General features: G+C 33.7%; 3 protein-coding genes across 10 annotated transcripts; 1 reads left to right on the top strand and 2 right to left on the bottom strand.

Moving 5' to 3' along the window:
- Window positions 1–1,754: 1,754 nt before the first annotated feature.
- Window positions 1,755–8,582, bottom strand: LOC130628601 (uncharacterized). Of its 2 annotated transcripts, XM_057441579.1 has the most exons (5): window positions 8,228–8,582; window positions 4,240–7,949; window positions 4,027–4,134; window positions 2,994–3,057; window positions 2,647–2,708 (listed from the first exon to the last, which is right to left on the bottom strand). In XM_057441579.1, the coding sequence occupies exons 2-5, from the start codon at window positions 4,339–4,341 to the stop codon at window positions 2,698–2,700; spliced, it is 285 nt and encodes a 94-aa protein (XP_057297562.1). In that variant the 5' UTR covers window positions 4,342–7,949; window positions 8,228–8,582; the 3' UTR covers window positions 2,647–2,697. The 2 variants fall into 2 exon arrangements, with proteins under 2 accessions (XP_057297560.1, XP_057297562.1); XM_057441577.1 differs by having other exon boundaries at window positions 1,755–3,057.
- On the bottom strand, window positions 8,013–24,220 carry LOC130628599 (uncharacterized). Of its 7 annotated transcripts, none has more exons than XM_057441576.1 (8): window positions 24,117–24,216; window positions 20,573–20,647; window positions 18,025–18,694; window positions 17,688–17,758; window positions 17,087–17,200; window positions 11,367–11,411; window positions 9,914–9,987; window positions 8,638–8,705 (listed from the first exon to the last, which is right to left on the bottom strand). In XM_057441576.1, the coding sequence occupies exons 3-7, from the start codon at window positions 18,080–18,082 to the stop codon at window positions 9,979–9,981; spliced, it is 297 nt and encodes a 98-aa protein (XP_057297559.1). In that variant the 5' UTR covers window positions 18,083–18,694; window positions 20,573–20,647; window positions 24,117–24,216; the 3' UTR covers window positions 8,638–8,705; window positions 9,914–9,978. The 7 variants fall into 7 exon arrangements, with proteins under 7 accessions (XP_057297553.1, XP_057297559.1, XP_057297557.1 ...); XM_057441574.1 differs by lacking the exon at window positions 8,638–8,705 and adding exons at window positions 12,647–12,762; window positions 13,667–13,730 and having other exon boundaries at window positions 9,915–11,411; XM_057441575.1 differs by lacking the exons at window positions 8,638–8,705; window positions 9,914–9,987; window positions 11,367–11,411 and adding exons at window positions 12,599–12,762; window positions 13,667–13,730.
- Window positions 24,221–24,401: 181 nt separating this feature from the next.
- On the top strand, window positions 24,402–25,664 carry LOC130628598 (alpha-crystallin A chain-like). Its single transcript, XM_057441569.1, has 2 exons — window positions 24,402–24,850; window positions 25,159–25,664. The coding sequence occupies exons 1-2, from the start codon at window positions 24,556–24,558 to the stop codon at window positions 25,644–25,646; spliced, it is 783 nt and encodes a 260-aa protein (XP_057297552.1). The 5' UTR covers window positions 24,402–24,555; the 3' UTR covers window positions 25,647–25,664.
- The last annotated feature ends 804 nt before the right edge of the window (window positions 25,665–26,468 follow it).

The raw sequence follows: 26,468 nt of genomic DNA, 5'->3' as shown, positions 1-26,468 counted from the left end.
AGTTTTAAGTCTAACTCTGAACGTTGACTTTGACAAGTTTCAAAGTGTACGAATCTAGTATGGAAATAACCTACGCAATTACTTTTTGTGGCGAAATATAAAATTAGCTGTTTGGCCCCACCATTTTTTTTGACCAAGATTGTAGCGGTATATCTGCAGAATTAGTTAAACACATGCGATTGTAATTACGAAAATTATTATCCTAAAATGTGGTACACTGTAAAAAATTCTAAAATTTCGGTCCTTTTTGTGCGCCTGGGTGGTTTTTTTGTGGTAACACCATGCAGCGAAAATTAACGTCATTTTAAAAAAGTCCGACAAGATTGTTCTTTTTACTATGTGTATCACGTCAATCAGAATAATTAAAATTCAGACACAAGCATCAACCAAGCATTTTAGTTTTTCCCAAAAAAGAAAACCTTTAAATTTTGCGTTAAGTTCAGTTTTTACTTGCCTGCATTTTCTCCTTTAGTTATGAAGAAAAACCTTACCGGTCTTAAAACTTGTCAAATCAAAAAAAAATCAGTTGGTAACGAGAATGAGGACGGTTTAATGTTTTGGGTCAACAAAAAATTTGTTTAATGAGATACACAACCTCGTTCCCAGGATCTGTTGTCTTTTTTGCATATCGGACGGCCTATTAAAAAGTGAAGCACCGATGAGACACAAAAAGCCTTGGGAACGAGGTTGGTAAGGTACAATTACCGTCGCTGGTGTCAAGTCTTCCGTTAAACAAGGTTGCGCTAAAGTTGATATCAGTTTCGCGTCTCCATCTACTTGCAGGGGAGCTTTAAACAAAAAAAAAAGAAAATATAAATAATAAGATATTTTACAGAACAGAGACTTAACATTAAACTATTTGTCTTCATATCCAAATGTAAATATATTTTTCCCTAATCCCATTTTTATTTACTTGTCTAAACATTAACTTAAATAAAATTCAAAGCAAATAATCAGAATTTGAAAAACAAAGGCACAAATTTTATTTTTATGTTGTCTTCGCAGATTATAAACAAATCATTTCGTAACCTATTTTTAAAAAAGCGTGGTCCTAAAATTCTTTATTTCTACAAAATCTATTTTTGAGGAGCACAACATATTGTGGAAAATTTGCGCGGAACTGTTTTTGCAGACGACGAAAAATTAGTACTTCGTCTATAAATTTTAGAGAACGTAACAAAGCAAACTAGATAGCTACAGACAATTTTTTACAGAAGTTTTCCTTTGGTCTACCGAAATATATTTTATATTACATATATTACCTGGCATAATAATGTTGATCATTGCCAAAACATAAAACAGCTTCATTTTTGCTTATTATTTTCTGGATCTTTTTCGGCATGATTTAAATTTATTTGGAAACTATTGTAATGTGGCCTACGGTTGACTCCTGATATCTGGAATACTTCGGCCGTTTATATGAGACCATGCCTTATACTGCGCTGAATCTTTTGCGTTCGTGATTTTCAAGTACACGCACTGATTAAAAACAGCATTTTACACTGGGGATGAATTGTTTACATCTTACACCATTTTGAGAATTCACTCAGGTCAATTTGAACGAAACCAAATGCCGCGAGAAGTGTTGAAAACTCGTGAAACACAACGTGAACGGAAGTGATTCCAATTAGTTTGAGCTTCCTTCAGGTCTCATGCAAATAGCATCTTGGTCATTTTCCAGGTAAAAATAACAGCTAAGGTTTCTCAAAATTTTTTCTTGACGACCTTTCTAGTCGCTTTTGGAAGTTTAGCTATAACTGGTGGCTGCATGTTAAATGCTTCTTTTGTGAGAGGTAGATAGATAGAAAATAGATAGATAGATTATTGAAGTTTCCTTTACAAAGCATTTTACAACCCTAAACCTTGATCTAGCGTCACAGGACATGAAGAGACAATGGGACGGATACGTTAATGTTATCCAATACGAAAACATTTTAAGTATGAACACTAAATAAAAAATATACAAAAGAAAATTTCTACGTAATTGTAAAATAAACCAGTGAGGATTCTAGAGCCAGCAACGCCAAAGAGGTGGTGTGTGGTGTTGCAGTGGTACCAGCACCCTCCTTACTTTTTTGCTAAAATTTTAAAAAGTGAGCAGTTTGCAAACATTCAAAAATTATTGTTCTCTTTCTGAACCTTGAAATGGAAACGCACATGAAGTAAAGCAGCTACGTATTATTGCAACATACAACTGTTTATCTATTTCGCTACACCAAAACATTCGCCGTCATTATGACATTTTTCTTCCAACTAAATTCAGACGGACCTTACCGCGCCGTAATAATGTGACTTATTGTAGAAAACTTTTGGCGCCAAATGGTGGTGGATGCATGTTGTAGCCATTTTAAAACCCATGTTTCCGGTCCTGGGAATTTCCTCAGGTAATTCTTCGATAAAAAAATGCTAAGAAAAAAGATTATTTATAGTAGATATCCGATTTAAAATGCACGTCTATAAATAGCAAAGAGGAAGTATGGCATGCTTCACTTCAGACATTGTCTTCCAATTCCAGCATGCAATATTTCCCTTGGGTGTTGTTTTACGTGTTGCGGTCAATACTTAAGCGATATTAAAATAGTGTTTCATTAAACAAGTCTTTGCTCTGGCTTTGTTGCGACAACATCTTGTACGGATATTTTTTTCGTTCATCTTGTTGTTGCAATCAAGTCTACGATGTAGCTACCATCTGTGTAATTAGCCACCAACTATATTAACAAAAAAAACGAAGCAAACAGATGGGTATATAATTCTTTTTAGCTCAAAAACAAATTAAGCAAGGCTACATTTGCAGATTGAAAATGACTGTATTTTATAAATTTTTAACATTAGGTAAAATAAATTTGTAATGGGTGAAGATAAGCGGAAATTTGGTCAACCATCATCAGCTTTTATGGTCTTTCACATTGACATCAAGCCCACCTTTATTTAATCATAGCTGCTCTATTCATTGAAACAATCAGAATAGGTTGTTTGACTCAGACCTTCCTCACCTGGTTGACACATGCAACAGTCTGCTGGTGCTGAAGCATCAATGTTCAACTTTAAATACATTCCCTACAAAACAAAAAGTTATCCCACATCTGTTTTCACATTAAAGCAAATATAATTCTAGACTGACTTTGCTACAAGAAATAAGGTAAAATTTGCGATATCCCGCGCCCTCGTTAACATTACTTCTCGACTTTATTGTTTACAGCAGCGTGATGTGACTGCTAATAATGTACGTATTTGTTTTGCAACATCAACATTCCCAGGATTATACCTCTTGGTAGGCATCTGTGTTGCCTACCAAGAGGTATAAGGTATAAGAGGTATAGGTATCTGTGTTGTAGATATATAGAAACTGAGTTTGTATTACTCCGTTTGCAAGTTTTTTGCTAGAACATTCACTACAGAAAAATACAACAAGTTAGCTGCCGGTTCCACGAACGTCCATGGCACTGAAGAAAACAGTCCGACTAAGCGATGTTTAACTTCAAGTTAAACGAAGCTCTCGTTAAGTCGTACTGCGACAAAAATAAAGCAATCTTTGTTGCACCATAAAATGCAAACGCAATTAGGCATTAATTATACTATTGTTTACTTGAAGAAGGTTTTAATATCAGCTTGTGGGGTATTTGAAAAGGAAGGTCGCCAGAAAGCTTCGCAAAGATAATATTATACTTCTAAGTGATTCATACCTAGGATTTTAGACAAAAGTTATTGAAAAAAGCGCAATCTTGGCGATGGAAAGAATACGCAACTCACTTCAAAACTAAATTTGTTTGAACAGGCTACGTGTTTAGTTACATCAAGAGTTAATAAAAAATAAATAAAGAAATTTGACAATTAAGAATTGGAGACTCCTTTTCTGCGCTTGGGATGTGTAGTCCGATCGAGCCCGCGAGAAAAGCGTCATCTCTTTTTTTGTGCATCTTTAACACAAAGTATAAACAGAATAATATAAACATGGTAGGTATCTAAAAACCCTCAAATAGAGCTTGCGGTCGATCTTAGTTAAGAGAGCTTAATAATAGTACTCACTGGACCACAAGCCGATCCGCTGATCGGACATACCCTCATCATTGCTACGCCCACTCCAATACACTGCGCCGTGTGGCAACCTTCCGGTGGCCACGGACCGTCTTGCGGCTAAAAAGAATAAATGCATTTACAAAAATTTTTTTGTTTGTTAAGCCCTGTGTATCTTTCCTTTATTACAGTACGAATAAAACAGCACTTGTCTCGCCTACTTACTTTTTTAGGCTGTGTTGTGTCAGCAAGACATGGATAACCAAGTGAAGCATATTTTCCTTCCTTTGCACGACAAACCTGCGCTGATGGAAGCAATAAGATCATTAAAATAGAAAAATAGTTCCTATCTTTTTACCAGAATTTATTCTTTAATACTTCTTTCTTTTTTCTGAAAAATATTTAAACAGTTATTCGCCTTTTTCGTGCGCAGAGCTCTTTGAAATAAACTTCGATTGTATTTTTGAAGTTTATTGCAAAAGATGTGGAGATGAGAATGCACCTTGCTGTAAACCAAAGATTGTAACTTATTTTGTTTTTTAAGCCAAAAAATAACGTTAATTAAACATAAAACGAGGTTTCACTTTTGTTGACCTTTTAAAGGGTTATTTAGTGTGTTGAACACATTCTCTTACGTTTCTATTTATCTAATGTTTTGCTCTCAACACGAGCTAAAATACTTGCTTGATTCTTCATAACTTTATTGTAGATCTCCCACAATACAAAAAGGCGTAAAGTTGTACAATGTTGAGCAAGTGTCGTGCTATGTTGAGCATTGAATATGAAAGATAGAAACAGGTCAGGTCATATGTAGCATCAAATAAACCTTTCTTAAGTACGTCTTTTATGTGTGAAAATAACTACATTATCATATAATGAAACAGGATGCTAAAAGTTGCTGACGTCAGCACGAGTATGTTCTCGGATTTCACGACCTTCGTGAGCACCGACGTGGATTTTTTCGTTGTGAGGGCGCGCTAAAAAATTCCATTAGCAAATTTTACACGCTCTGTCTTACGTGTGCGCAAAATAGCGCCTTAGCAACCAGCTGGCTGCAGAGTCGGGACCATTTCATCCTTCTAGCTGTGTTTGAAGAATAACAAAAAACTGTCTGTGTGTCATTCATTTTGTCAATGATTGTAGTCTTAGAGAAGATGGTATTCGTAAAAAATTGTGGTCATCACAATCGGTTGCCGTGAGGATGGTATTTCTTTTAGTTAACTTTCTGTGCTTCGGACGGCCCAACGCCCTAATTTGTGACACAACATGGACAGAGGAAAATATCCTGGGTACGAAACTGATAAAAAGGAAAACCTTTAACATAACTTACCTAACAAAATCGTAATAGCAGTGTACAAAAAAAGTGAAGAGCTTGATCGTACTACCTGTACCTGAAACGCAATAATTGTATTAACGAGCAACTTCAAAGAAGTTATTATCCACATATTCGTGAAATTGTGGTTGTTAAAAAAGTGCTACGAAACTCTTATTCATTCAACGAAACTGTATAATCAGATCAAAATACGTTGTTAATAACAAAGAGATTAACGTTATTTTCTCCACGGAAGCTTCTAAACTTTTAGCCTCATGTAAATGGTACAATCATAATGTATGAAATAACCTTTCACTAAAAATTAGATAGCTTTGCATTGTTTTCTTGTCTCTGTGCAAAATGGTACCACGGTAGCGATGGCACGGTTTTATAACTGCGCTACGGAACCATGGTAAGTGATAAATAAAGGACAGACGACTCGTAAAACTATCTATGGGCTACCGACTTGTCTCTTTACAGATAAAAGTTGTATTCTACGGAAACAGGAAAGACACTTGGATTTTTTTTAGGATGACTAGTTTTTTATAATAATAATGTTCAAAGAGGATATAGTATGGAGGTAAGCTTTTTTGAAACGCTAAACACTTCAAACAGACATAAAACTAGGAATTACCGATCACATTTTTTATAACAGATAGCTAACACGCCATTTAATGTTTACAAATATATGGCAGCGCACCAATTCTTTATATATATATATATACAAGGTCTAAAATTTAGCTATGGTTGAATGTAGTTATTATTACCATTCCAGCCTCAAATGGTCTTATGTGTTTTTTCAAAACACGGGGAAAATAGGAAATAGTAAGTTTTAAATTTGGAAGAAATAATTGATATTGAAGTGAACTTTTTTCAATGTATAGCAGTACAAAGAAAAGAAAGATGTTCTATATAATTAGTAATTTTAGAAATTATTTTAATCCGATAATTTAGTTGGAGAAGGTTTCATGTAAGCTGTTTTCTATTCTAAGAAAATTTTTCGCAGAAGGAACGGTAAGAAACCAAAAAGGCTTCTGAGTATGCGTACTTAAAATGTTCACAACACGTAAAGGGAATTTTTTCCTTTCCGTTCCGTTCCGAGCAAAGTAGAATCGAGTTTAAATTTTTCTAGGCGTTCTGTACGGAAACAACAGGTAAAAAATTTGTTAACCAATCAGATTATTTTATTTCGTGAGAATTTGACAAAGTTTGTTTATTTTAAGTATTGAAATGTTTGTAATATTATGAAATGGAAACTACTAGCCGAAAATTTTCTGTTTTATTCTGTTCCTGTCCGTTTCGCGGAAAGTTTGTTTGAAGTGAAAAATAGCCTTAAGAATTCCTACTCACCATGTATACGTTTCTTTAAAGTATTAACATACGTTCACATGAACATGTCATTTGAAGAGTTATCAAGTGTCTTCTGATACTAGTGTAATTTAACGAGTGTGAGTACTAGTTGATTATAAAAGAAAATAATTTTAAAAATCACTTTTTATTTTAAAGAGCCTCTTTGTTACGTCTGCTAATATCGCAGCTAAGTCGCTGTAACGTCGGTTAACTTCGAAGTTATACGTCTGTAAAAGGTCGGCAAACGTCTATACAACGTAGCCACGACGTCGATAGGACGTTGTGCTTTGACGTGGTACAGACATTCTGACGTTAAGCGGATGTCGCACTGACTGACGTAAAACTTGACGCTGCTACGACGTCTCTGCGACGTTGGTGCGCCGGCTGAGATTATTTTCTTAACATGTTCTTAACATGTTCTTAATTTTTAGCAAGATTTTAGCCTCAACAGCTAGGCTCTTTTAAAAAACTATTTATTCTTAAAGTGAAAAAATGAGTCAGCTAGATAGGTAGGTTCTACTGTTTGCAGATAGCAAAGTCATTGCAGAAAAAAATAATTAAAAATCACTAACCATTATTGATGGTGACAAAAATATTTTGTGATTGCAAGCTTCACATTAAATGCGAATTTTGACAACTATTTAAAACACAAACCCAGTAACATAATATCGAGCAACTTCACTTCTAATAATGGTTAGGCTTGACTAATTTCTACAATAAACATATTTATTATTTTATCATATTCAGCATAACGAAAACCATGCTTCACGAAAACCAAATTTAACTATTAGCTTTAACCATTATTAAAAACATCTATTATTGATTTGATTTTTGTAAAATAGAGTTCTTTTATAACTTATTTCCAAAGTTTATAGTTACTTTAAACGGAGAAACTTTCACGATATTGCCATTTTTAGCCCAAAACTGCAAAAGGTTAGGCTTTTTCCCAATATGCGTATGCCAATCAAGATCGTAACTCTGTCAACACTCCCCTCCAAGTGCATACACAGTCTAATTCCGTTTTCTAAATCCCATATATCTTTGTAGTTTAAGTTACTTTTTGCATTATGTTACGTTGCATCATGGGAAGGCATCTCGGCATTGAAAATCTGTATTTAGCGTTTGTCACCATTGTGGTTAAACTAGTCACAATCAAGTCCCCATTCGATATCTTTGTTTTAAAACGTGTGACCACGGCCCTGCACAGCAAGTGTTAAGCGAGGTGTTTTTGCAAGTCTCGATATGACAGTTCACCAAACAATCCATTATGGAACTAAAATATTTGATTTTAAATTAAAACATGGATTTTCAACGCTTTTCGGGTGTTAACACTTTTTATCAAGCTACAACTGAATTAAAAAATAACAGCGATAGAATCTAACCATATATTTTATCATGTTTATATTCTTGCGCTGTAGTTTATTAATTCAGTTGTAACTTGGAAATGGATGTTGACACCCAAAACGCGTCGGAAAACTTTGTTTAAGTTAAAGTAGTATTAAAAACATGCTTTTAAAAACTTAAAATTTCCTTTCGTGTGTTTCAACTTACGTTTTTCACATTTACAACAATCTGTTGGACTACCAGGTTCTGCTTTTTGTTTTAAATACATTCCCTAGAAAAGTTGAGTAAATATAAGAAAAGCAATATAAATTCCAATTTGCCTGCAACCACTCGGTGTGTCCAAAACAGATCTTCTAGTACGAAGAAACTTACATAAAAACAACAACCCAAAAAAATCAATAAATTAACATCTAAATAATGGGAATCTTCCATTCTCGTTCCAAGAGCTCTTTGAGATAAAACCTCTGGGGACTAGAATGTGATATCTTCATATGCATCGTATAGGGACAATGCAGTCACAGAAAACTATTTTTATTTTAACATTTTTTCCTATAAAATTTACTAAAATTGAACTTACTGGTCCACAAGTTATTCCTGGTATAAAACAGACCCGAAGCATGAGAATCCCTATTCCAATACATTGCGCTTTATGACATTTATCAGGATCCCATGGTCCATCGTTAGGCTAAGTAAAAATGCACGGTATTAAATGAGATCGCAACATACTTTTACGGGAGCGGGAAAAAAAGGTCGCAAACAACAAACGCTCCAATTTATGCGAGGTTTGTTTGTAAATGAAAGAAAGCAAAAGCAATTAAACGGGCATTAAACTGGTTAAGGTTCACTTCCTGCTTTTCAGGTTGCAGTTCAGTTATTGGTGCGAACAAACAACAGGGTTTTGCAGCTTTCTAAGAACTTTTTAGGGGATTTTCCAGGAGTAATCTCTATTGTGAGGAGTTTAAAAAGGCAATTTTCACGCTGCATAAAGAAAGAAAAACGCTTTTGCAATAAACTATATCTCAAACTAGCAACCTATTAATCATTTGTTGGAGATATAAATGAAGGGATTATATTAGCTTAAAAGGTTACGAAAGGGAGCAAATTGCGCGTTTAAGATAAGAAATCGTTAGATATACAGTATATCGGAGAGAGAGCCCACATCATAATGAGAAATAATCGATAGAAAATCGTTTATCCCGATATTGTGTAATGCTGATAAGTTTTGCAAGGTAACAATTTTGAAATAGCAAGTGGTGTCAGCCAACAAAATCGCGTCTTACGATCTGCTTCATCAACAGGAAACTTGCTAGTAGTGGTTTCGCCGCTGTTTCCATTTCTGGCAAAGAGCAATCTAGTTTCCAGAGTTTTTTTTACGTATTCTTATTTGCGTAACTGACGCAGCCTGGTATTTTCCCTGATTTTTTGCAACATCGATTTATGTACAGTAAATCATTTACAGTGAGCATACTTCCGCAAATAATAAAGATAAAAATGGCAAAACTCTGGTTCTTGGACAAAATACAGGTCCGTTTCCACTCTGTTATAATAGCCTTATCTTGTTTGTCTCTCCGCAAAAAAAATGTCGTGTAACAGGCACAGGAAATAGCGTGTAATTTTAAGACAGACGAACGGCTCTGTGATCTTTTCACGGGTAACGACTAGTTGTTATATAAACCGTAAAACTATATTTTTCGGGCAAAACGTTTCACTCGTAATTTTCGTACTAAATTCCAAGCAATAACAAATTTTTTCTAGCAAATTCGCGAAATTTAGTTCGAGCAAAAATTAGTACGAATAAGGTGTTAAAAACCGAAAAGAAGCGCTGAGAAGGAGGATATAGTAAAAACAATTACACTAATAACATTCTATCAAAGATAAAAAAAACCAACTTGCCTTTTTTGGTACGCTATTCTGATCAAAACAAGGCCACGCTCTTGACGCCAACTTTGGTAGAGGATTTAAAGGAGCTTTGTGAAACAAATAACAATATAATCAGAAGTTAAATTATAATCATGCTTGCACAGAATTATCTTCCCAACATTGGTTATGAAGATATACAAATTACAAAGCCACCCCTCAGTCATACCATTGATGGTAGCTATAACCGATGACCTCAAAACTCAGTTCGTTAAATTCTGTTGAAATATGACCTCAAAAATGGGTTAGGATTATTGAATATACTGTGTTAATTTTACCTAAAGTATTTAAAACTGTAAGAAACGTTTTGCGTGGAATATCTTGTAAAAATGACATATGTTTAAAAGATCTAACCATAGAACATTTAACTAGACATCTACGTGTAGAAACTTTTGATAACTGGACTGTTTGTAAATAAAACAAAGCACTGAGGAAAAATAACATTTCCTTTGAATATTCTTCGTTTAAATGCAGACAGGACTTAATTCCAGTATTTTAGATAACGAATCTTCAAAGTTGAATTGAAAGAAATTGGAAAGTTTTTTAAACATCTTTAAAAAGAAAATAATTATTTCTTGTTTTTATGTCCTAAGATTTAACTCATAAACTCAAATTCGTTTAAATTCTACTGCAATTTTGCTTTTACAATAAAAACAAAAACAACACAGATGAATCTGAAAAATGATAAGAAGAAATCGTCTTTGCCCTTAAATATTTCTCATAATCATAGGGCTCTCCTTTACGCGTTTTTTATACGAAACCAAACGAACAGCCGTCTAGTTAGAAAAGTTTCTTAAATTCTGAAGTGATTTAACTAGAAAAATGTTCTTAATAAATTTCTTAATTTAGACAGAATCTACAAGAGGAATAGTTAATTACAAGTGTCATTTAAAACACAACGAAGATACTGTCATTAGCATAAATACAAGGAAAGATGAAATAATGCCATTTGCAAGAAACTTTTTCATAAATAAATAATGCCTGTAATGCTGAAATCGTCAATTTTTACGTAGACTTTTAATTTTTCGGGATAACCTACTCGACATTTGCCCATTTTTTAACTACATTTCTTAATTATAATACTTGAACGCCATTTAAGTGCGATTGATTGATGGAAAGGTATATGGATAGAAAGTATTTTAATTAAAACTTGTAAATTTTAACAGCCACTAAAAGTTTCTTATAAAGTAGTTTCTTATATACAAAATATTGTAATTCAGTTTACCTGCCATTATAAAAGATATGGACAGTAAAATACACAGGAGGTATAGCTTCGCATCCATGCTGAGAAAGCATTCCACTTTCGCAAAACCATTATAAAACCATAAGTGAAATAGAAACTCTTCTAACAAAGCAGGAACGTCAAAAATGCGGTGCTTTCCCGCATGGCTAGGTTTACTTACAAACTAACAACACAAACATCACAAACCATGCGATCACATTCGGTATATTTTCCCTTCTCTTTTGAACAAACCTGGAATAGACACATTGTGAAATACGTTTTAATAATGTTAGTTATATACGTTTTTTATACAAGAAAAATGAGACTAAAATTAGGTATTTTAACGTTTAATGTCTTCGTAAATGTTCCTTGTTTATTATGGATCAGGTTTAGCACTTAACACTTTCATCAGGTGTATCTTCACATCCGCCAACTCAAATGTTGTTAAGAGATCGGAAAGTAAAGAAACAAGTTGTATGTTACAAGCAGGTAAATAGAACATTTTTTACATATATTTACTTTAAAAATTTTCGCGCTTTGCATAAAAAAGATATTTCGCTAAATATATTTTCGAAAAAATTTTTTTCACCAAGCGCAAAAGGTTTTTTGTGCAAGCAAGGAAAAAAAATCTGCGAGACTTTTAAAAAATTTGGAATCGTGAAATTGTAAAGTCTCATCCATCCGCAAAAATTGCAAAATCCTTCGAATCTAGTTAACCGCGAAAAATAATTCCGTGAAAAAGTGCAAAAATTTCGCATTTTTTAAATAGCGAAAGTAGTATACATATACAAAAACCACTTGTACTACCGGACAGACCTATAAGGTTGAATGAAAATGTTATTATATTTCAATTGTACTTCTTGCATAGCATCTAGTTAGACTAGCAACAACCCCATGCACGTTACACAAGTATTTAGCATCTCATACGAAAGAGGAGGCGGAAGATTAACAGTGTAAACAGAGTCTTTACACTTTAACCTGTGCTTTGCATTTTAAGAGTTGCTCCACATGTTAACTTTATTTATGTAAAGTCAAGCCTACTCGTTCCACTTAACTGTCGATCCCTACACACATCGCACACAATGTCTCTTAAGAGAACTCATGGACGAGGCTTGACACCAATAATATATTTGAACTGGTGTAAAAACAGAAGAACTGATTAATAGTGCTGCAGATTATTGCTCCCTATCTCAAGGTAAGCACTTCAACGTAATATGTAAGTGTAGACGTGTAAAGGATTACAACAGTCCTAGTACATTGTCAGAGTCTTTTCTCTGATACAAAAATCATGTCAATGATATCTGTTGAATCCTTATGTGGAGACAAGAATGGAGAAACTCTGGCCGCTACCAAAAAAAGGATTTCCAGCAACAACAATGAACAAATATACGTCACACCACTTAAATGTTTAAACAACTGAAAATAATGAAAACAAAGCATTTGCGTCCATTCTTTTTTTATACACAAATTGAGATTGCTTCAATTACATTTTACGAACACTTTTTTTTCATGTATACGCCATATCTTTGTCTCTGGGTTTCTAGGGTCAGCTCTTTGAATACAACGTTTAGCTGATCCAACGGCGCATTTCCGTGTCAGGGTACTAAACATAGAAAACTAACTAGTTAGTTGTACTTCCCGCAAAACATTGTGTAAAGGCTTCGTCGCCAATGTCAATTCGCTTAAAATATGTTGATATAGATTATGCGCGAAATTTATTTTTCGCTAATTTATATTTACTTTGTAATTTTTAATTTAAGATCAAAAGTGATAGGGATAAACTACATTGAAAACTGGTTTTCGCATTAGCATAAAAAATATTTATTTTATTGTTCCAAACTTTTTTACACTAAGTTGGAGAATTTTCAAACGTCAACAATAATAACTGCCGATAAAAACTATGACTGACGGAAATACGATCTAACGAATTATTTAGAATGACTAACTAATTGGGTGAATTTAGGTTCTAATATTTCCTGCATTCAGCTTTTACATTTTTTCGAGTATACCGCTAAAATCAATGTAAGGCTACACTGTCTTAATTTTTCATGCTTTCGAAAATTCGGTAAGATCGCGATTTTTATGGTTTTTAATTATTAGTGACTGGCTTATATCCCCAAATTTTGCACTGATTTTCAGTAGGTAGCCACAGCCAACTATAAGGTTTTTGAAAGTAACAACGTAAAATTAAAATGGCTAAAAATATTTGTGTATAATGTTTCGTGATAAAATTTTAAATAAATGACGAACATTACATTAGCATAATTGGGGATTATTGCATCAAATTGTTGATTTATACATTGGACAAAATTTTGCGTAAAAGAGTGGATGTACACAATGGAAGAAACATGCGAATAAGTGTCGATGCATACATTAGACTAAAGTGACGAGGGTATTATTTGCTATGGTTAAAAAAGTATTTGGTTTAGAAATTGTAGGCTTAGGAAGACTATTTACAAAAGGGAAAATTTACTCATAACAATATATTGTTTGAAAACATCCCCTACGTTTTTCGCACTTGCAACAGTCTCCTTTACTTCCTGGTTTTGACTTCTGCTTTAAATATTGCCCCTAAAAGAAAAACGTAATGTAACATCATGCTCATTTCAAACCATAATCACCATTAACATTTGTATAACCAACTTAAGACACATTTCCACTTCAATATGTTTTGCCACGGACGGGTAAGATCGGAAATGAAATTTCTCTGTGCATGCGAGAATACATTTTCTGAACACGTGACTCTATTATGTTTTGTTTTTTCCTGTTCGAAGTGAAAATTAAATTGAATTCAACTCAATAGCTAATTAATTCGATTTCTCTTTCTTTCTGACACAATAGTGAAAATTGAAATTAAGAGATTTCCATTTCGCTCTGTTCGAAGGCAAAAGTATGAAACTCAAAATTCGGATTTAAACTAGTTATTTTCATGTGTTGCTGTGAAGTTAAATTGACAACAAAACCTCCAGAAATGCGCCTATGTATCGTATTTCTTTTTAGTGCCTGTTTTTTTTAATAAACAGACAGATAAAATACGGTTATTACTACAGACTAGTTGGTAACCCGTGGAAAAATTCACGGATTTGCCTGTCGTACATTATCAGTTTTTACACATTGTGCATATTTCCAACATTTATATTTCGTGCATCCTTGGCACAAAGTTGCAACTTTGAATAAAACAAGGTCTATTATTATGGAGAATCAAAAACGCATTTCATACATTTCACCTTATTGAAGTCATCAATTTTAATCTTTAACGTCATAGAGCATAACGCCGTAAATATTTAAGACAAGTGGTAACTTCTCTTTTATTAGAGATCTCAGATCTGTTGGATCTTATGTGCAGTGTTGTACAAGATGTACGCAGTGTAGTATAAGTATTGTACAGTTTTTAATAAAAAGTGCAGAGCGTTGCACGATGTTTTATAGAAAGTGTACAGTTTCCCATAAATATTATAGTGTTGTAGAAGAAGTATCCAGTGTTTTATACGATGTACACAGTCATGTTTCAGAGGAGTCTAGTGTTTCATAAGAAGTGCGCACAGTTGCAGAAGAAATAACAGTGTTGTATAAAAAGTGCAGTGTTACGTAAGACGTGCACAGTGTTGTATAGGAAGTGTACAGCGTTGTAAAAATAGTGCACAGTATTGATAAAAAGTGCTTGTTTGTATAAAAACTCAGTGTTGTATAAGGAGAGCAGCGTGTTATATAAGAAGAATGCAGTGCTTAATCAGAAATGCACAGTATTGTATAAGAAGTGTACAATTCTACGTAAGTAGTATGCAGTGGTGTATAAGAAGTGTGCAGTGTTGTATAAGAGTTGTGCAGCAATGTATAAGTGTGCTAGTATTGTATAAGAATTGTACAGTGTTGTATAAGAGTTGTGCAGTGTTGTATAAGAGTTGTGCAGTGTTGTATAAGAATTGTAAAGTGTTGTATGAGAGTTGTGCAGTGTTGTATAAGGAGTGCGCAGTGTTGTATAAGAAGTGTGCTAGCGTTGTATAAGAAGTGCGCAGTGTTGTATAAGAAGTGTGAAGTGTTGTATAAAAAAGTGCACAGCGTTGTATAAGAAGTGTGCAGTGCTGTATAAAAAAAGTGCACAGCGTTGTATAAGAAGTGCGCAGTGTTGTATAAGAAGTGTGTAGTGTTGTATAAGAAGTGTGTAGTGTTGTATAAGAAGTGTACAGTGTTGTAAAAGAAGTGTGTAGTGTTGTATAAGAAGTGTGTAGTGTTGTATAAGAAGTGTACAGTGTTGTAAAAGAAGTGTGTAGTGTTGTATAAGAAGTGTGCAGTGTTGAATAAGAAGTGTGCAGTGTTATGTAAGAAATATGGAAGTGTCTCAAAAGTAGGACGCATTAATGTTTAATTTCTGTGTGTTGCATCAGCAGAGCAGAGTGTTGCATAAGTGTGCAGAGTTTCATAAGAAGTGCAGTGTAGTGTTATATAAGAAGAGCAAAGTATCTCACAGGAAGTGTTTCGTTTTGCAAAAAGAATGCGCAGTGTGTCATAGTGTGCAGTGTTGTATAAGATTTGGGCAGCAGTGTTGTAGAAGTATGCAGTGTTAGTAAGGAAGCACAGCGTTGTAAAAGAAGTGTGCCATATTGTATAAGAAGGTGAGAGTGTTTTATATAAGTGTCAAATGTTTTTAAGATGAACACAGTGATGTTTAAAAAGTGTATAGTGTTAAAAAAGAAATGCGTAGTGCTTCAAAAGATGTGCAGTATTGTAAAAGAAGTTCACAGTGATACATAAGACGTGCGCTGTTGTACAAAAAGTAAGCAGTGCTTGACAAGGCACAGATCAGCGTTTGGAAAGAAATGCGGAGTTTTGTATAAGAAGATTCCAGTGTTTGATAAGTGTGAAATGTTGCAAAAGGTGTGTGCAGTGTTCCATAGAAACGTACAGTGCCATAATCAGAAGCGTGTATAAGAAATGTGTATAAAAAATGTGCAGCTTTGAAAAAGAAGTACAGTGTTTCAAGAAAAACAGTTTCATATAAGAAGTGCACCAGGTTGAGCCTGAATTAGAGTGTCATATACGAATTGTACAGTGTTTGAAAAAATACACGTTATTCTAAAAGAAACGCACGCAGCATCCGATCTAGATATTGGCTAAAGATATGAAACTTGAGATCTGACCAAAATCATATGTTGCTCACAAAAAAATCGTGTATTCCACAAAAAAAATGCAGTGTTGTTTACGAATAATGTGCAGTTTCCATTGCGCTTATAATACGTGGTCACCGCTGACACTTATTACATATATTCTTACTCGTTATAGTTAAAGACCGTTGAAAATAACAAAGACAAAAACACCACTCGCCAGTCTAATGACGTCAGATATAACATTTTACTCAAATAGTCAAATCTTTTTTTAAATATATTTGTTATGATTAAATCTAAAATTAGCTTCCCATCGCAGTCAACATAGAACTGTGCAGTAAAACTAATATGCGTGTTTACTTAATATATCACATTTGCACTGTTGTTTCCATAACTTTTCACCATGTTCTTGTTCACAATAAAATAAAACATTTTTAAATCCACAGGTTTAGGGTCTACTTTGACTGCCAAGTTAAAAGCAAAATTATGAAACTTTAATCCTAGTGAAGTCACAGTAAATATAGTTCAATCTTACTAACAAACGCGTACTTACAGGTCTGCAATCGTGATAACAAGCGCGTACTTACAGGTCTGCAATCGTGATAACAAACCCGTATCTACAGGTTTGCAATCGTGATAACACACGCGTACTTACAGGTCTGCAATCGTGATAACAAAGGCGTACTTACAGGTCCGCAATCGTGATAACAAACGCGTACTTACAGGTCTGCAATTGTGATAACAAACGCGTACTTACAGGTCCGCAATCGTGATAACAAACGCGTACTTACAGGTCTGCAATCGTGATAACAAACGCGTACTTACAGGTCCGCAAGTTATTCCAGGTACAGCGCACGTTCTTATCATTATTATTCCCACTCCGATACATGTCGATAAATGGCATTTGTCGGTCTGCCATGGTGCACCGATAGGAATAGGCTAGGGAGAAAAAGAATTGGCAACAATGATCAAATCTCACTTTAAGGGAATCAAATTTCGCATACTTTATTAAGGCCAGGAACTTTCGCGTTTTTTTACGTTTTCCGCCCTGCGAAAGTTTTTTGCCTTTAAAAATTTTAAAACCACGAAAGGAAAAAGTTTCTTCCATAAAATTCGCGTTTTTTTTTTTGATAGGCGAAAGTTTCTACCCGCGAGAGTATTTTGCAAGTTGCTATTAATATTGAAAATAAAAATTCGTAAGACATTTTTTCAGCAACTCGCTATTCTCAAAATTAAAGCGACAATTTATTCTCGCAAAATCTGGATACTTTTTCTTCTTTTAAAAAGATTGACACTAATCTTTTTTTTTCTGATTTACATAGGAAGATAATAAATACGCGATTTACAGCTTCGGCACTTTCTTTTTTATGTCTCCGATATAGAAAACCCGTCGCAAAACGGAATAAATTCAGAAATATACACTCACCTTCTTTGGCGATCCTTGATGATCAAAACACGGGTAAGCTCTGGAGGCTATTTTCGGCTTTTTTACAGGACCTATATTAAGTATAATTAGATAAATAAGAACTTGACAAAATTAAATCACATGAGGATTATTGATAAACTTGCTATTTGCGAAATTAGCAATTCTCACGAAAATTGGATTTTTTTCTTATAAATAACGATCTACATTACTTTTTCATTATGGCTACATATATGTAATAAACTTACTTAAGGTAAACAAAAGCCTTAATTTAGTTCGACAAAAAATTTAGGCCGACTAAAATTTAGGCTGACTTTATTTCGGCCGTTACACTACTTACCCGATTGCACGTAAACAAAAAGAAAAAGTATGCAAGCAAGCTGAGCTTTCTGAAACATAATTGTGCGCAACTTCCTGGTACATGTTTAAATTTTGTAAGTTATTAAGTGTGTACATTTTCGGCATAATCTCTTTCGACGTACGTCAATGTGTCACTTCCTCATTCGCGAACATATGTTTAGTCGATATAATTTTTGACCTGTATTTTGATGTTTTCCATTCACTTGTTGAAAGGGAGATGTCAGAGTACCGAAACGTAAATAAATTTTTTTTTTACGTTCTTTCGAAGTTCAAACAGTAGAGTTTCTACTCTCTAATAATGACATCCATTAACTCTTTTTAAGATTTGTTAGTAGGAAGATTTACTATCAATACAACTTCGGCATCTGACACTCCAAGATCACTCGTTTAACACCTGAAACGCACGCAGTTGTTATTAATATCAAATTCCATCTATAATCAGTGACGCAGGCTGTGTACAATGAACATCAAGCCAGTTGAAATCAGAACTGGTTAACGAACTTGAGCAACCAAACGACACACATTGCGACGTGTTATTATTTTGGCTATGACGTCACAAGCCGTAAAGATGACGTCACAACTGTAAATGTGTAGACAACTTTTTCCATGATCTGAAACTTCATTGTTTCATTAAACAGAATCACAGTATCCTAAAATGAGAGAAGTAAGTCTTTGCCTAAAAACTAATAATATTAACAGTTAACTTCTACATTTCTGTATCTCAAACGATTTTTCACAATCTATAGTAGCCTGTGTGTTTTTTTAAAATAATATAATAATAATATAATAATTGACCGTCATATCCGTCTAAGCAAGTGAGATTTTCCACCTAAAATCAAACACAAAGAGGTGGGGCTTGGAAAGCTTTGCAACATTGAAAGTCGTTTTAAAAAAGCGACTGAATAGAAAGCATGTCTTCAATATTGCTGAAATATCAGCAATATGCGATTTTGTTTTTCTAATCAACCGGATTATAAGCAACTAAACTTGATTTACAAAATTAAGCAACTTCAGTTCTGTACAAAAGCACAAGCAACACAAAAAAGTTAATTTTTGCAACAAAATTTTTATATAAAATGAAATACGAAAATTAGTTGAATAACATTAAGCGGCTATTAAGCAATTTCAGCTGTGGACGATTGTCAAAAGAAATTCGTTAATTTGAAAACACACAAATGAAAAAAATACTTTCATGCCGAAAATTTCAGACGGAAACACTTTCTGATTTTTTTTGTCCGAAAATTTTTCCGTCCGAAATTTGCGTCTGCCGAAAGTTTTTTTGTCCAAAAATTTTATTTTTTCTAAATTTTTTTAAAAAAGCCCAGCGCATAGAAATTATATATAGGGTAATCAGAAAAACAAAAAAAATTCTCGTGACTTTTACACATGCTGAGGCTCTATCTATAAAGTTGGATCCTGAAGACCCTTCCTTTAGATTTTGTTATAATATATGTACACTATAAATGCTTCTATTCTTTTTTTGTGTCATTTCCCGACATCATTGCTTTTGAAATTTGGTTAAAACCCGTTCAAAAGACTTCCCATACATTTTTGACTTTGTAAATCTTGTCCAAAATTTTTTCCGTTGAAATAAAAAATTGCGTCCTAAAGTTTTTCCGCCGAAAATTTTAGTTCTTAAGGTATGTTTTTTGTTGGTTCTGAAATTTAAGAAATGTTGAGGAAAAAGTGTTTATTTGCGATTGATTGTAACCCTGATAATGCAAAATGCGATATTGGAATGCAACAATCGAATTCCCCTCATAACTAAACCTATATAAAAATTCACCTTAAGATGAACTAAAATTATAAAATTATAAAACTTATTGTTTTATTGACTTGACTAATAAAACCTCTTCCATGCATATACAAATGCATTTTTGATTTACTTCACCGTAGTAACAAATTAAAAATATGCTAGTAGCATGACTTTTAGTAAAGATATTCAAACTGGTTCAATGAAAAAATCCTGAGAGTTATGGGTCTTCAGAATTTACTGAACATTCTGCATTTCTGCTACTTCTTTACTTTAAGTTTACTGCACATTAAAAAGAATAAGCCAGCAATTTCAAAAAATCCAGTGAATAGTTGTTTTTTGTTATTCTCATTTTTTAGAAGAAGGAGAATTAAATCTGTTTTTGTAAAATCTTTTAGCCTGAATGATCGAGCCTGGAACTGTTCTTATTCTTAGCAAAACCTGATGGTCGTGTTTTTTAAAACTGCTTTAAGAAATATATTTTTATACCAGAAAGATTATTGGAAAGAGTTTAACCATTATTCCACTTTCCCCCACATTTAAATCACACACACAGGAATAAAGAGGTCCCATTCTTCTGAAAAATTAAGTAGTAAATAAATCAATCAAGGAAATTTAGAACGTTTTTGACAGTTTCTCTAAAAAATAACGCAAGCATTAAAATGAGATTTAATTTGGGTCTTCCTGGTATTCTACAACAATTATGTTTGTTACACATTAGAAATAGTTAAAATAAAACAAATAAAATTTGAGTGGAATTAAAAGAAAGACTTACTTGTTACAACTGACTAGTCACCATGTTCAGATATTGTATAACCAAGCTACTCAGCAACACTAGTGAGATTTGTTCCTATAAAAAAATATTTAGGTATTGTATGGTTAGACGAGGAATGACTTTGTTGATCAAGAGTTTCATTGTATATAATTTCAAAGGTGTTTTTTGTCTGTTATGTCTGTATAAAAAAGCAGGCTCATTAGGCAACACTGGAATTTTCAGCACATTTCATCTTTTTTAAAAAAAACAGGAAACTATTTTGTGTATGTTTATTTTTCAGTAGTTTCATTATTTGAGTGCTTTTTATACCGAGATGTTTTTTCCATATATATAAATGCAAGTCAGAAGTAAGTTAGATCTGCCTCACATAAAGAGTGCCAAAGAGCAAACACAAGATCTGAAATTTAAATATGAAGTTGACAGTACTTGTTAACTCAAGAATTTCCTAGCTATAGCGTGCAGAGGGATCAGACCTCCCACTGAAAAAAATCAAATCAACAAACACCAGAACCTCACATGAAAGGTTAATAACTCCTACCACTACAAAATATTACAATGTTGCTGATAATTTGCCTTATAATTTGTCTTAAACAGTGCAGAGATTTTTGTAAAGGTTGGGAGTTATTAGTGGAAAAAAGAAAATCTTCTCTATAATAATAGCTGTTGTCTGTCTGTCTCTGCGCGGACCCCCGTTCAGTTAGAAAATTATGTTACGGAAAAACGAATGTCAAATGCTATTTATTTTTATCCACTTTGTTGCGACGGGTAAGTATAAAGGGTGGGCGAACCAGTGGATTTTTCCACGGGCAACAACTAGTATTAAAATATAGCCTTAAATTGCCCTTACATGTAGCCATTTATGATAAGTACAACAGTTTCAAAATATGAAACATTGCAAAACAACTTTAACTCTGAGATTCTATTCTTTCTGAGAATTGTGATTACTAAAATAACAAGTATTTGTCCACATTTCACAAACAAAAGAAATTCTGAAAATTCTATTGACTGTCTAGGGAAGCACTATGATTGCAATTAAAATTTTGTGGGTCTATAGCACTCAGGACATTACGTAAGACTTTACCTAACCTAAAAATGATACTGTGTTGATGGTAACTGCGAATTACAGTTGATATTTGGAGATTTTTAATTAAAATGATGGTGAGGGTTCTAAAGCCTTCTTAAATTAGTCCGAAAAAACTTTTTATGAAATGCACATGATTATATACAGTATGTTAATTTAGTCATGATCAAAATTTGAATGGAAATTTGCTTGTTTGTATTAGTGAATTTTCCACAATTGTGCAGCTAGCTTTAATAATAATTGCTGTATTGTGTATGTGCGTATAAAAAGGGATGCTGCCAGACAAATTTGTAAAAGATTTGCAATCAAACGAGTACACCTCCACACACACACAGATTTCTTTATGCCAGTGATTTATTGCACATGCAAATCAATGTTTTCTTATGTCTGTAAAAGATTTCTGAATAATCAAAATTATACGAAAAAGCTAAATGTGAAGTCAGAGAGTACCATTAGCATTATTGCATATTGTTTGTTATAAAATCACAAAAAATGCTAACAAACAGAACACAAATTGTTATATATTTCGCAAAAATTATTAACTAGTGCAGTATAAATACATTGATTTTATATATAACCTTCAAAGTTTTAATTTAAATGATGATAATCATTTCAAAGCCTTCTTATTAAATAGTTCTCTCTTACCCTAAGAATATTGAAAGTTGAAGTTGAAGGCTGTTTGTTACAGACTTTGACAAAAAAGGGTTCGTGGTTTTTAAATACATTTTTTTGTCCTTGTATTAGAAAAACTCATTGAACCAAAATTTTCCGAAATCAAACAATTTCTTTTTTACATAAATTTGGTTTTTAGCTACACAACAATCTCTTTAAGAGTTATCCCTGATTTTTACAGAACCATGAGGCAAGTTTTTGGAAAACTATCAGTTAATTACAACTGAAATATCTAGACTGACAAATTTGATCTTCTGTAAGCGCATTTCAAACTTAGATTGTATTTTACAGTAGAATATGTTGCAACTATGTAAATAATAATAATAATAATAATAATAAATATTTAAAGTGGCTAGCCCAGAAAATCACAAAAACCTATAGTTAGTGGATTGTTTCCACTGGGGGCCACTAGAACAAAAAAGAAACAAAAAATGATAAACCTTAGACTGCCTCAGCTCAATCAAACATAGTAACATTTATAATCTGTGAAAATTGAAAAGAAAAAGAATAAAAAACAAAAATTAAAAAATTAAAAAGTGATCTCCATTAGAATTTGCCAAATACTTTAGAGATGGAAGTCTTAAACGAAAGCAGACTTCCATCACAGGTCACTTGGTCTGGAAGATTATTCCACACTTTTGCAGCTCTAAATGGGAAGGCTTTTTTGCCAAATTCCGTGTTGACCAAGGGAAGTGTGAACCTGTTTTTTGAAGCTCCTCTTGTTTGATGATTATGACAGTTTTTTGTCAAAAGGAATTTTGAGCGCATGTAATCAGGAGCAATGTGATTCATGGCTTTGAAAACTAATATGGCATCGTTTTTGATGAGTAAATTATTCATTGAATATTCCCTCTCTTTCCCAAGAAAGGTACGGACACATTTTAATCGTTTTTCTAGTTTTCCCAATCTACCTTGGGTGGCACAAGCCCATGCCGAGGAGCAGTAGTTGAAATATGGCATGACAAGTGCATTAATTAAAAGGTTTTTTGTGTGAGGTGTTAAACAGGATGCAATGGTTCTAATTTTAGAATATTTAATTAGTATTTTTCTATTTATGTCATTAATGTGCTTTTCCCATTGCATTTTTTGATCAAATGTTACCCCAAGATATTTAACTTTTTCGCTCCTCTTCAAAGGAATACCCATATAGTTGATAGTTTTGTTCTCAACTTTTTTTAACTGGCTGTGGTTCCCGAAAAAGATTGTTTCAGTTTTGTCCGTATTAATAGTCATTTTGTTATTATTCAGCCAGAGGTCGACTTGCGAAAGTTCTAACTCGACCTGGGAGACAAGGGTATCCAAGTTTTTATGAGACGAAATAATTATTGTATCATCCGCATATAGATGGTGGTAGTTTGAATTGATGACAGATTTTAAGTCATCAATAATAATAAGTTTACAACAATGAGTGTCAGGCCCTACTGGTAAAACCATGGTTTACTGGCTGGGTGTGGGGTAGCTATACTTGTAAAACTTGCAAAGAAATGCTAGCTACAATGAATTTTTGCGACATTTAGTAGTGTAAATTAAACAAATAACTTGGTCTGTTAAGGGAAACTTGTATAAGCGTATTTCCTCAAACACACTAGCTACGTGCATTTGCAATTTCTAAAAAAGCACACTTCATGTATGTAGCTAATATAGTTACAGTGATGAATATGCATAGCTAGCTAATATAGTTACAGTGATAAAAAATATTCCGTTGGTTGGTCTTATAATTTTCGTTGTCCAATAGAGAGTCAATATACAGGTAATTTCGAAATAAATGTGTGAAAAAAAAGATTTTCTTACTCTGATTAAACACGTAAATAAAACATTTTTGCAAGGCAGAAAGAACTCACGACAATTTGTGTTTTGATCGGCTCTCCGCCATTATGATATAATTGATTGACAGCTCAAACAATAACCAATCGCGCTTTAAGATGCACAAAAAATTTTATCTACGCGCGCGGGTTGTGGTGTCCAGACCTCGCGGACTAGTAAAGATAGATCTAGAAATTTCCTTCCATGCAAAACTTTGTTGCTATTATTGAGCTAGAATATAAAGTTGTTTGAACTTTAATGTAATGCAGCACGTTTTGCTAAGACCTTATTTGGACGCCCGAAAGTCGAGAAAATTCTAGGGCATTTTCTGAGAGCATATAAAACAGAAAGTGCGTTGAATGTTACTTCAGTTGATTTGAAAGAAAGACTGATTGTTTATTTTTGAAGAGTTTAGAATATTTTAGAGATGGCATCTTGGCATATTCCTGTTCTTGGATCAGCCTTAATGGATATCGAAGAAGATTTTTTTGGTGACTTAACTTTTCCTCCGATGCGTTACTTGCCTCTACTCTACAACCATCACCCATTTTTGCATAGCGCTGAGAGACGCTCACAAGATATAACTGCTAGAGAAAGGGAAAGGTTGTCTCGTCAAATTGGTCAGGAGTTGTACGGGGTATCCGGAGATCAAAAGGATAAGTTTGGTGTGAAATTAGATGTTACACGCTATAAACCCGAGGAAATTACAGTTAAAGTTGATGGTAGGTGTATTTATTTAATTATTTAATTATTTACATACGTTTTTACATCCATTACAATGGAAATACTTATTTCTCAAATTTGTCCCCAGGAGTTTTATGCGTGGCCGGTGTGTAGCCGCTGTTAAATTTTGCCAAAGCAAAATAGAATAGAACCCCTGAGAACAAATTCATTAGATATGAAAATTTATTTTGTTTTGTTCTAATTTTGTATCGCCGTTTTTTGTTCCGATATTTCTGAAGTGGATACATCACTTTAATAGCCTTTATAACAAAAAATATGTAGCAAACGATAATTTCCATTTATTTAGGACAAAAATTATTCATCAAAGGAACACATCGCACCGAAACTGACACAGGCTACGAGTCTTGTGATTTCCAACGCGTTTATACCATACCTGAAGGTATCGACACAAAAAACCTGACATCAAATATTTCTGAAGACGGGGTTCTTGCAATAGAGGCACCCAAACTGATTACAGAAAGTGAAAGTCAGGAAGTTCAAAAAAAAGAAAATTATTGCCTTGTGTTAGATGTATCTGGGTATAAGCCAGAAGAAATCAGTGTCCGCGTCCACGGAAGAGATCTGTTTATAAGAGGAGAATCAAAACAGGAGCACCGGGGTGATAAAGGCGACAAAAGCATGCGTTATCATCACTTTAACTGGCATTATAATTTGCCGAATGACGTGAATGCTGAAGCGTTGTCCTCCAAGTATACAAAGGATGGAAAGCTGGCGATTGAAGCACCAAGAATGGAGCCGTCACAGCCGAGAACCTTGGAAATCATGGAGGAATAAAAACGGTTTATTTTAAAAGGAAGAAAAACATTTTAAGGGAAAAAACAATCTTAAAAAGCTTTGTTATATCTTGTTCTATACATTCGAAAATATATAAAGAAATTAAAAAATTCCTCTCTTTTATTTTTACCAAATGTTTGATGAAACTTTTAACTGCGGAAAAACTGCCAATTTTGAAAGATACGCAACACATAAAGTAAACAAAAAGCTTTATACATATCAACTATTTCACATCACATGAATATTACGGAGAAAGGCTTAGTATAAAAGCAGTGCATCTCAAAACTCTACAAGAATGCAATACACAGCCTTTGTTTCAGAGCAATTTTCACCACAGATATTTGCTATAAATAAAATACTTGTACTCAAGCAACACAGTTGGTGCACTCGAACAACAGCTAAGGGGGATTTTCACGAAGCGAATTTAACGGTGAGTTGTATCTGAGCATGCGCAGTTTTGTTTGTTTTGATTTTGCATCGGATTATTCGCTTCACTGAAAAGAAACAGCTTCTACTTTTTCGCGGCTAAGGGTTTCGCTGCTAGTTTTTGACCAATCAGAACGCGGTTAACTAATGCAAACAATGAATTTGGTGCTTAATTTATTTTGTCGTGAAAATTAAAAAGCGAATTTGCCGTTCAATTTGCTTTGTGAAAATTCCCACGTTCACGCTCGCATGCGCGTCCCAGCCACTCTGCGTAATACCACGCATACTACGAATGATGAGACTGAAAATGGCTATTTCTCGATGTGATCAAACATAATCCAATCGTCAAAAGCCTGCACCCACTCCCAAAGTTTCGTAGATGTGTTGGCCAGGTAA

This window comes from Hydractinia symbiolongicarpus, chromosome 15 (assembly GCF_029227915.1).
Source record: "Hydractinia symbiolongicarpus strain clone_291-10 chromosome 15, HSymV2.1, whole genome shotgun sequence".
Lineage (NCBI taxonomy): Eukaryota > Metazoa > Cnidaria > Hydrozoa > Anthoathecata > Hydractiniidae > Hydractinia > Hydractinia symbiolongicarpus.
This window is presented reverse-complemented; position numbering and strand designations above follow the sequence as displayed.